Raw genomic sequence first — 12,040 nt, forward strand, 5'->3', positions numbered from 1 at the left:
TGTGGGTCATTGACTGGTTTATATTTTTACCTCCCCTTCTGTATTAAATATCGATATGAAAAGTAACACAGTCTAATACACTGACCCTCGCCGTTTGTTTACATCAGCTGATAAATATGACACTTATTGTAGTGAACATACCTGGCAGTTTGTTGAATATGCATTGGAAAATCGGGTCTAAATATTTAATATGAAACAATAAGTAGCGGCATCCCAAGATTACTCAAGATTATCGCTAATCAAATCAGAAGTTTGGGTATGAAATAGCGACAAATTATGTTCTGCAGTTGACAACTTGACCTGTTGACGGTAAGTTTGCATTCAGTAAATCTTATCGTTGTTGATAACAGATCAAAAGAAAATATTGGTTAATTAGAGCCCGTCTACACCTTTCCAAGTCTTGAATTCAAGTATCATATTCTCTTGTATTGGATAGTGTAGACACCCTACTTGAATGAGTTTTAAAGAGAAATAATGTGACATCCAAGAAGATAATTCCTTGCAAGAAAGTTAGAACACGTTCTATTTTTCTACAAGTTTTTTGCTGTCAAGACACTGATAACACCGGTTTGACACAAAACATGTGCCTGGAGGTTTGATAGTGCTGTTATTTTTATTATTTTCTGACTTTTTGTTGTTGATTCAGTGTACATACCCTTTGAATTTCATTAAATGATTACAATGTCTTGGTCAAAGGAACAAACCAATACACTGATACACAGAAGAGCAAAAAAAAAAAAAAATAAATAAATAAAAATAATTTACACTGTAAAAAAATAAAAAAAGAGCTCTTTTTCAAGTAAAGTCAAAATGGATTTAAAATGATCTTGTTCATTAAAGTGATAACTTTCCTCAAATAAAGAATTTGCATCAAAATAATTTGTTGTCACATATTTTCAATTTTAAAAAAGAATGACAAATTTTCATTAACTCCATTCTGTTATAGCTAATTGCATCATTTTCCCGCTTTTTTTCACATATTTTACAGAAACATGATAGTTTTGCAAAGACAAAGGTATAAATCCTGGGCTATCTTAATGAGACATTTCAGTAAAAATTGTGCCTGAAAAAATGTTGAAAGGCCATTTATTTAGCTTATCTAAATGCGACATGTAAGAAACTTGAATAGGTGTAGACACGGTCTAAGAGTAATGCGTTGTTTTTTTTATTGATTTTTTTCTTCGGGGGGGGGGGGGGGGGGGGGGGAATGGGGGCTGATTGCCATTTTATTCTAACCTAATTATGCCTTTACAAGAAATTTATTTGACATTTGGCTTTACAGAGAATTCCTTGGAAAAAAAGATTGACCTTGATTTGACTTAAAATCAAATTTAAGTTTTGTAACATTAAGTAACATACAAACAGAAAATGCCTAACTTATACTGATTCCTGTACACTTATAATGACAGTAGTACATGTGATTATATTCCTGAATTTTCTTTAGTTTAGAATTTTTCAATATCATTTTCTTCACTCTTCTTACTTTCAAACTTGTTTCTTCTGTATTATTTCAGATACAGAAAGTCTTCAAGCCAATCTCTTTTCATTAACCAAGCAAGCTGAAGCAGCACATTGGAATGTGTTTCTGCTGTTACTGTCATGCCACTGACTTAACCAGGCAAATGTCATAGCTACTGAGCTGGAAGCTTTTATAAATTATTGACTGTAAATTTTATAAGTTTGATGTGTTAATGTGATAAAAAATGTAGGTACCAAAAAAAAAAGTGGACATTATAGTTTATGTTTTTCTAAATACCTCATGCTGTACCATTTTGCCTTATTTGAAAAAAAATACAGGCACGCAATTTTCGTTGCCAAAAAATTGGCTAAAAAAAATTTGCCAGTGCTAGCCCTTTTTCTGTTCATAATTTGTTGGTCCACTAATATATTTACTGGGCCACCAAAATTTTACAGTCAGTGGCCCAGGTGGCCACCAAGCTTAAATGGTTAGTTTTTATCCCTGAACTTCTCTGGCTTACGGATTACAATAGATGGATGTCTTCTCTTAAGACCTTGGAAATAACCTTTGCCTGGTATTCCATTTTTGAATGGAGTTTTGAGACCCATTTTTTGGCATAATCGGCCTGTTTTTATCAAAAAATCTCGCCTTGTTATGCCAAAACCACACCCAGCTGCCGTTGTCACACGTCCAACTATGTCTGCTTCCACATCTAATGGCACTGTAGGAGGACGACCAGATTTAGCATCAGAGGCAACCTTCCCTGTTAATCTGTCACTTAATGTTGATTTTGGTATCCCATAATGTTGTGACGCTTTACGCAATGACATTTGACCAGATTTTATGACATCTATTGCTGCTTTAATCAAATTGTCGTCGTATTTTTTATAGATGTTTTTAGATTTTCTAGCCATCTCAAAGATCTGAAACCGAAAGCTATGCTTAATAAATGTGGTTAAATAGCAACCAACCTTAATATACGAGGACATATTTCAAATGTTCAAAACATGTCCGAAATTAAAAATGTTCTGGTTCGAAATTAAATGCTGCCCATAAGTAGTGATCGGGGAAATTCGGACACTTTATTTTTCTTATTTTTAGGGATTTTAAAGTATATTTGCACATATCTTCGACAATTTCTACATTTAAAGACAAAGTATGTCATATGTCAAGGACAAATAAGACAGTGAATAATTGTTTTATGGATAATCGTTGAGAAATATACTCACCGTGATTCTTGTTTGAATTTTCGCGGTTTTAAACTTTCCGACTCGGTAACGAAAAGGGAAAGAACCCAGCGGGCCTGCTTGATTAGGATTAAAGAATACATAATAATTCACATTGTAGATAAGGATATATATTTGTATTCAAAGTAAAAGTAGGTTATTTAATTTAATCCTATGGCGTATTAGTTATAAGATATTAGATTTATACAGTTTGGTGTCCGAAATTGTCATCTGTCCGTATTTGCGATCCTTTACCCTATACCTCCTGTTTTTCACTTATTTGGGCAAGTAAACTTTACCTGTTGTCAAGTAAAAACTTTAGATTAGAATAACACTTCTCCACAGGCAAGTGGAAAAAATCCACACCCTTAACATGCATACACGCTTATTAGTTTTAAAACGGTGTTTGTATAGGTCTTGTGTCTACAAATAGGGCTTTCAAACACCTCCTTATTATTGGATAATGGGTGGGGTAACTCTCGAGTTTATCTTTATAAAATTCTGTCACTATGTCAACAGTTACCTTCGGTAACTTCTAACGCTTTCACTTGTTCTTCACCATTGATTCTAGTTTTGTGGTCAGGGGAAAGAATGGCTGTAAGGCTTTCAATTAAAGCTTCTTTCAATGTCTGGTTATGTCCCGGCAACGTGACTCCCGCCATCTTTGACAGATAATTACGCGGGAAATGTTTACATATTTGTTTCGAATTTTTCAATTTTAATTTTCTTTCCTTTGGTACTGTAATAGCTCTTTAATGTGATATCATTAATTTCTTTTTTTAAACCACATATGAGTATTCATTTATTTTTATCAATAGATATATTTATACGAATTTATTATACTATCTTTACATGACACATAATTTCCGGATTTGACAACAACTTCCGGGAGATACCGGCTACATTATTGAAAGTTTGTTGAATTATCCGTCTGAATCCTCATCAGGCACGTAAATATGATGAAAATAAAACGCTTTGTTTTTATTTTCATTGTTTTGTCAGTTGTTTGCAATATTGCAATTGCGAGGCAAGATGCTATTAACAATGATCTGACTGTATCCGAAGCAGACAGAAAAATTGATACTGCAACCCATCTTGTCAAGATTGTTACAACTGTTACCATTGAAAACGGAGGAAAGTCATCCGCAGGGTACTTTTTAGTGCCAGTTGACAATTCTCTCAAGAATTACCTGTCATACTTTGGAGCATCAGTAAGTAATGGAGACGATCTAGTTTATTAGGCCTACTGTTTATCTTACAAGGAACTGAGGATGCATTCACCTTTGTCTTTGTTTATCCATTATTTCATCCCTTAGAACATATGTCAAACTACATGTATGGGGGACCTTGACAGCTCCTCGAAAGTGACGCCAATAGAAAACTGTGAGCAGTACTGTATTGTAAAATCAGTGGTAGCTTAAGGTCTTCAGCGTACCCGTTTATATATATGACATGACGTGAACTGTTTTAATGCCGCATCTGATGAAAAACAAAAATGTTAAAAAGCGGCTTATAAAGTTTTGGAAGCCAGAACTAAATCAGTGGGTGTTGACCATTTCTGTACAATTTTTAAAATCTGAATTCTTTATATTAGAGAAAAATGTTTCACTGCTGACAATTAAACTTAGTGCATGCAGGAAATGAAATGATTGTATAATTTAAAAACTGCAGTCTTACTAAAAAACTTCATTTGTTTTGTAGATTAAAGGTGATGGTGATGAGAAGCCAACTCCCCTTACAGTTGCACAAACCACAGTATCTGGCCAAAGGTAAAGTTTCAGCTCTGACATCCCAAGATAGGTATTCTAGAACATGGGCACAGACATGGACAAGCTTTTTATTGTGTTGTTGGCTTGTTGCTGTGACATAGTACAAAATCAGTTTTAATATTGTTAGATTATCTATGATTCAGTCTTTTTGTAATGGTTGAGTGCTCACCCACCTTCATCAGGTCTAGGATTTCATGATATTTATGGACTGTCTGTAAATTAATAGAGACTCTAGAAATTTAAAGATTTTTAAATCCATAAATTTACAGATTCAATGTGGAATTCGCTGTTTTTAGTTTTACACTAAAATCCGCAGCTTAAAACAAGTTGTCTTATTGATTGTTCATATTTACAAAGGTAATAGAGTGAGTTTCATCATTGTATGATGATTTTGAAATTTTTGTTAAAAGTGAAAATTGAAAATCATCAAATTGTTCTGAATCTTACCATAGTGATACATTTAATGAAATAATACATATACTTATTCACTTTAACCTGCGGTTTTGAATTTTAATGCCACTTCTACTATTTTCTTATTTATTGTCTGTAAATTTACAGATAAAAAAGTCTATAAAATTATGGATTGTCCTAAAATTTACAGACTGTCCATAAATATCATGAAATCCTAGACCTGTTCATAGAATCATAATTCAAGTACAACCTCTGATAACTGCATCAAATGTCAATTCTTGGCCAAGTTGTAAAGAGTGAACCATTGTTACTTCTTTTGTATATTTTCAAATCCTAGCCATGGCAGAAATATATGATGCATTGCACCTTTCTGTTTTTGTTAAATGGGGGCACATCTGGTGATGCCTTCCTTTTGGAATTTGTGTTGAAACCAATTTAAAACCAAAATTGTCTCTAATTTATTACCAACATAGTTAGGCCTAAAAAAAAAAATTGTTTTGTTAGGGTAACATGCTCTCAAGGAATAGGTAGGGTAGGTCGGATTTTTTTTTTTTTTTTTTTTTTTTTTTCACCAGTGTATTGAAATTTAGATATGGAAATTTCTGACATCCCTCCCGGGTGGCACAAATACATCCCTTCTATGTTTTCAAAAGACATTTCAGGTGTAACAATCTTAAACTCTCAGCGTTCTTCTGGTGAAGATCACACGCCGTTTTACAAATATTGACGATGTGATCCGCCATTTTGTAACTAAGAGCGGCGATAAAACCTGTACCGTACCCAGGGCTCATCCTGGGGGGAAATTTTAGGGAGAAGTGACTTCCTCGTGAAAAATCGGCAGACGGGAAACATCCCAATGTGTATGCATTAACATGCATGGCTATACATCCTTTCACTAGAATAGAAACACAATCTATTTATCAGCTATTTATAAGCTTTCTCTTATATTTTTGATAATAATGTGTAAGAAAACTATGATGAATAAATTAACTTTATATTTTTACTTTCCAGATAAAGTTACATTGGATAATGATTAATAAAATCTGTCTATCCTGTTCTTTTTACAGAATTTTTTTTATGATCTTCTATGTTGTAATGTCATATTTATGTGCATATGATTATGCTTATAAAACAATTTTCAAATATCGAAGAATATGTAAAATATGTACTGCAAACATTTGTGCACATTATATTTGATCACTAAAATTATATACATTCATTTCTTATTGAAAAATTCGACTGAGAAATTATAGAAAATAAATTTCTAATTACCTCCCTTTATTTTCATGAAATGTTAAACTCGGTAATATCTTTATAAATAATGCTTTTTGAAATTTACAATATTAATAAATCTTAATCTGAGCGTCATATTTATGACATTAAAACAAATATATATATTGAAACAATAAGAACACTTCTTTCCTGACAAATTTTGTTGTTATATACATGAGCACATGATATACGACCGATATGTCGCATGCCGATCATGATTCGTAGTTTTAGGATGTCGTGCACACGTGCGTACAAGCTGTGTCAAATTTGGCATTTCTACAAAGATAACAATGCAAAACACTCTCACTGTCTACAACATACCAATCATAAGATTTTTACGAATTGGCTTTCTTAAATTTTCGCGTGTATTAGGTGTATCAGAATCAGTAACTTTTTTTTACTGCTAGGTTTGGGCATTTCACCCCAAGCCATGACGTGAGCGACATAACAATTTTTAATTGATGTTAACGGACTGAAATCATCCAAATGAAATTAATTATTTTTAATTGACTTAACAGTTTTGTGATAGCCGTGAAAAACCCATTACACATCGCCTTTAATTCGGTTAAACACCGCGTGTATATCAATTAGGGAAGATTTGCACGTGTTTAGATGATCGGAAAAAAATTAATCTATAATTATCGCCAAATCCCGTATTAAACTAGCAAAATATACCCGTTTCGGGCCGATGCTCTCATTATTTACTGTTTAGAGTAGGCGGTCTATCGCTTTGCATACAGGTAGAAGGGTAGTATATAGCGATGCTCTGATTGGATAATGATAATTAGCAGTCGTCATATGGGCGGATACAATCTCTGCTCTTTACATCGGCAAGTAATTACTCTTTGGGAATTAAGATTTTATCGGCGATGTTGACTTCTCTTTGATCAATTGGGAGAGCGAAATGGAAATATACACAGCGAAATTTTCGCCTGAATTGCCCTTCACACTGCTCATTGAGTACCTCAATAATACAGTATTTTCATGGATTTTTTTTTTTTTTTTTTTTTTTTTTTTTTTTTTTTTTTTTGACACGAAAAAAACGGTAGGGTCGGCGGTAGGGTGACCCAAACAAAACATTTTTTTTTTAGGCCTTACTGACTTGAAAAAAATCATACAGCATCATAAATTATGATTTGCTTGAGTGCACACCCAACTCCTTAACAACCTCGAATGAACTGGGTCAGGAAATTGATTGTTTACTCAGTGGTCTAGGACATTGTTCCTTAGTTTAAGAGCGGAGTGTAGATTTTGAAGCTCTGTAAAAAAATTTGATGCACTTTTGTATCAGACTGTTGTTAACTAGGATGTTCATAATATAAAAGGGTATTATTGAAACAGAATGTCACATGTAAAGATTGTCAAAAAATTTTTATTTGGTTGTGTTTGATGTAATGTATTTAAAACCGTTTTTATCATTACAGTGACAAACAATTTTGGAGAGTCAACTTCCCAAAAGCTTTGGAAACTGGAAAGTCCATTACAGTCAACGTCAATTCTGTTTACGCCCATGCATTGACCCCATTCCCACGTCAAGTGACACAGGCCGAGAAACAGTATGTGGTGTTCACTGGGAATTTGTATGTTTTCCTGCCTTACAAAGTCAAAACCCAAACAACAACTGTGACAACAGCGTCAAGTACTATTGAATCATACACCAAAACAAAACCAGTTTCTCAGAGTGAAAGTACCATCACTTACGGGCCATATGAAAACAAAGAAGCATTTTCTGAGGTACATACTAAATGCTTAATTTTGATATAGATGTAGTAAGATGTTGCAATGTTAACTGCGTATATTAATAACTACTTAAATTAATTGTTCAAAGGAAATTGCCTTTTAAAGGGATGGAGCTTAGAAACTTGCTTTCAGCGGCTTACTTAACATTTGCACGTCAAAGTCATATGTAAATAAGTAACAACTTCATTTAATGAGGCATTTGGTTTGTCTATATGTTGAGTATAATTTGAAATGTTGCAGGCTGAATTGAGAGTACATTCTGAAAACAACACACCATTCTTGACCATCACCAGCATGGAACGTGTCATTGAGGTATCACACTGGGGTAACATTGCTGTGGAGGAACACATCGAGATCAGACACTCAGGGGCAGAATTGAAAGGTCCATTCTCCAGATATGACTACCAGAGACAGGCTGAAGGAGCATCTGTTAAATCATTCAAGGTAAATTAATTAATAGACCAGGAATCATATCTTTGATCAGAGTATGACCAATGTAGGGTTTGGGGGTAGTAGTTTTTCTAGCAATTTATATCATTGGTAAAAACTAATTAATTAAACAGATGTTTTTCAATTTAAATAATTAGGTTATTGTTATCATTACTTAAGGTACAACATTTGGAGTGTTTAGAAGGTTTTTATGTTATTTGGGGGGCGCAAAGGGAAGGAGGGGGTCAATTTATTATTATTAAATCATATATTCAAGTTATATTGATCTAAGAAATTTTAGCTGGTGTTTGAAATATAACATTATCTAATGTTATTTTATGTGTATGTACAAAGTAGAGTAATTTTGACTTCTTGATATTTCTAATGTTGAGCTTCCGAGGGTGAAATCACATTTTGAAAGTTTTTCTTTCATTTTGAAAGTTTATAGGGTAATTGTGTGAATGTATTTTGTTTGTTTATTTAGACAATCTTGCCAGCTGCAGCCAGAGATGTTTATTACCGTGACGAGATAGGAAACATTTCCACGAGTGCAATGAGAGAAATGGAAGATATGGTAGAAGTTGAGCTTCGTCCAAGATTCCCACTCTTCGGTGGTTGGAAGACCAAATACACTATTGGATACAATGTTCCAAGCTATCAGTATCTTTTCAACAGTGGTAAGAAATATTATTGTTGAATATTATGTCAATCATTTTTATGAACTGGGAGGTTCTTTACTGTTTGAACTAAAAACTAAAAAAAAATCTTGACTTGTTTGAACATTGTCAAAATTTACCTAAAGAAGCCTACAAATTAAACATGTTTTAGTTGATTAAGCTTACAAGAAAGGGCATTATCAGTTATCATTGTTCCATTTATTGAGTTTGAATCAAAGTTTGATAAATTTTGATCATTCAGCTAATATAGGTCTTGCTCTACAAATGTAATATATTTGACATGTTTTTTATCAATGTAATGATTTGAATTACAGGGGACAACTATGCTTTAAAGATGAGATTTGTGGATCATATCTATGATGATGTTGTTATTGACCAGATCACATTCAAAATTATCCTGCCTGAAGGAGCCTCGTAAGTGAAACTTTTTTATCTTTTCACTTAGTGTAAAAGTAACAAATTTTTCTTGCTGAAGGTAGACCCCCATATGTCCCTCCTATCACAATTCCAGAAATATTATACAATCACATTGGAACAACCAACTTGCACTTGGTTGTAAAATTTTACAGGTTTTATTTAATAATGTCAGTAAATTTCCCTATGTTTTACATCAGCTGAACAAAGGTAGAAATATCTGGTTGGCATAATTATACTTAGGCAAAGTAATTGGCAATAATTCTTCAGTAGCAAGCATTTCTCTGGCCCCTTTGGCTTACGGAGAATATCACAAAGGACATGCCTCCGTGGTCGAGTGGTTAGAGTCGATGACTTCTAATCCAGTTACCTCTCTGGCGTGGGTTCGATCCCCGGGAGATGCTTTGGTAGTTTAGCGTGGAGGAAGGTAGTTTAGTACTGCTGTTACTCTCCAGGAACGATGGTTAGGAAACTACCCGCCTATATGACTGAAATACTGTTGGGATCAGGCGTAAAATGAATCAAACAAACAAACAAAGGACATTATTATAATGTATGTGCACCATGAAGTGTCTCTAGCAAAAAATACGGCTACTGAAAGTAACTTTGCATGAACTGTTGGTTTAGATTTTACAAATAGCTTGGTAAAAATCTTCTGTAATTAATTGCTACTCCTTTAAGCAACATTTTGATGTTTGTTAATACAGAAAGATGGAGTTGAAGACTCCTTTTAGTGTACAGAAGGGAGATAATGGTTTGCACTATACTTACCTTGATACTGTTGGTCGACCAGTCATTGTTGCCTACAAAAACAATCTAGTGGAAGAACATATCCAGGACTTTGAGGTATAAAACAAAATATTGTTTTGTTCAAAAATGGTCCGTCATATACCTTCTGCTTTCAGTTGGATAGCAAAATAAAAGTTTATAATATATGCAAGCAAAATGATTTACTATGAAATGAATAAAATAAGAATGTAAGAAAAAAATGCCTGATATTTTGACCTAACTTTCTTGTCATAAAGATCTGATTTGGTTTGAACAACTTGTGAAAATGAATTATCGTAGGAAATTTTTGTTGGTCCATGGTGTTGGGCATTTTCATAATGTATTAATACATGTATCGGCACCAAAGTTTGGCTAATTTTCACAATTAACATTCTGTATTGCGTATCAAATATAGAATTCAATGGTTAAGAAAAATAGTTTAAAAAAACAACATCCAATTTTGTGCACATTAAGGAAAAAGAATTTCAAGTATATTTCAGAATTTCATAAACATTTAAATATAATAAGATATTCAAGACATAATCCATCACTTCAATTGTTTTTTTTTTAGCTTCACTACAACTTCCAGAAATTACGTTTGCTACAGGAGCCATTGCTGGTTGTTGGTGCATTCTATCTCTTGTTCTGTCTTGTTATCATTTATGTCAGAATGGACTTCTCTATCACCAAGGTATATATCATTAGATAAATATTTACATTAAGAAAAGAGTATTTATCATAGTATTTAAGTGGCAGAGAAAATACTTGGAAGCCATGTCTTAACTACTGTTTTGATTCTGTTTCCATTAGAGAATGTGAAAAGGCAAAGAGAAAACATAGGTTTTTATAGTGACAATTTTTAAACAGCATAGGATTAAATTTCTGAAATGATTAGGAAAGACATTTGTTAAGTGACCTGTGTAAAATGAATTATTTGTAGAAATCGAGGTTGCTACAATGTAAAGAAAACAGTTTTGACATTTGTTTTCCAGGACGAGGCTAAGGAGAGTAAAATGCGAGTTGCTAGTCTAGTGGAGGAAGTGCAGAGTGCCCAGGACAAGCGTAGCGCCCTCTATCAGAGCTATGATGATGCAATCGACAAGTTCAAGGCTGGGAAGGACCATAGTAACTTTATGTCTCAGAGGAAGAAAATAGATGGCGACTATAAGCAACTTACTAGTCAAATACAGAACCTACAAGGTCAACTGAAATCTGAGGGCTCGGATCTTGGTGAAAAGGTTGGAAAGATTTACACTACTTTTATAATGATAATTTGATTTCAAAGTTATAATGTACTAATTTTTGTTTTCATATCCTTTACTTATTTTGGATAATTAAACAAGGAAACTACATGAAATTGAGTAAATTACAAGTATGATAAAATCTTTTTAAAAAAGTACTGACTTAATTGCAAGCTGTGCAGACCCTGATCAAATGGCATAGATGTGCTGGATGATCTTAGTTAGTTTGCACCAAACATGTGGATATTCTGTGTCAACCAGAAGTGTGAGGGTTAAGTATCTGTAAAAATCTTGAGGATTGTAGGTTAAGTGTGATAAATTTTTAATTTACTTAAATCTGTGATAAAAAGTAAGTGATTACCCCAAAAGTTAATGTAGAATTGTCCTGCTGTTACAGGTTGCTGAGCTGAATCGATTGGACCATCAGTACAAAGAGCAAATCAGTCTGCAGATCACATATGCCGAGAAACTTGTGGCGAACAAGTTCAGTAAACAGCAGTACCTTGACAATGAAAAGTCTATAACAGAAAAAACGTGGCGAACTGTATAAAAAATGGATGAACTTTTTCATCTAGTTTACAATAATGGAATTGGAATGCAACATTCATTGTTTTATTTGTTTCGTTAAAGTGTA

The 12,040-nt window shown here is 33.5% G+C and overlaps 2 protein-coding genes across 2 annotated transcripts in view; one reads left to right on the forward strand and one right to left on the reverse strand.

Moving 5' to 3' along the window:
- The window catches only part of LOC132741392 (importin-9-like), a 44,134-nt gene extending 40,749 nt beyond the window's left edge, over nucleotides 1–3,385 (reverse strand). The window contains exon 1 of the mRNA XM_060729542.1: nucleotides 3,209–3,385. Coding sequence (XP_060585525.1) covers nucleotides 3,209–3,347 — 139 coding nt within the window. The 5' untranslated portion in view covers nucleotides 3,348–3,385. The remainder of the gene's footprint in view (nucleotides 1–3,208) is intronic.
- A 161-nt stretch (nucleotides 3,386–3,546) lies between these two features.
- LOC132741393 (dolichyl-diphosphooligosaccharide--protein glycosyltransferase subunit 1-like) lies at nucleotides 3,547–11,937 on the forward strand (the record flags this gene model as incomplete). The annotated part of the gene is given in 10 exon segments (XM_060729543.1): nucleotides 3,547–3,896; nucleotides 4,387–4,454; nucleotides 7,562–7,871; nucleotides 8,118–8,321; nucleotides 8,791–8,983; nucleotides 9,298–9,397; nucleotides 10,105–10,243; nucleotides 10,737–10,856; nucleotides 11,158–11,403; nucleotides 11,804–11,937. Coding segments are annotated over 10 exon segments (1,769 nt in total), but the record flags the coding sequence as incomplete, so codon positions are not given.
- Between the last annotated feature and the right edge of the window lie 103 nt (nucleotides 11,938–12,040).

Source organism: Ruditapes philippinarum, unplaced genomic scaffold (assembly GCF_026571515.1).
Source record: "Ruditapes philippinarum isolate M1 unplaced genomic scaffold, ASM2657151v2 ctg4127_1_1_1_1, whole genome shotgun sequence".
Classification (NCBI taxonomy): Eukaryota; Metazoa; Mollusca; class Bivalvia; order Venerida; family Veneridae; genus Ruditapes; species Ruditapes philippinarum.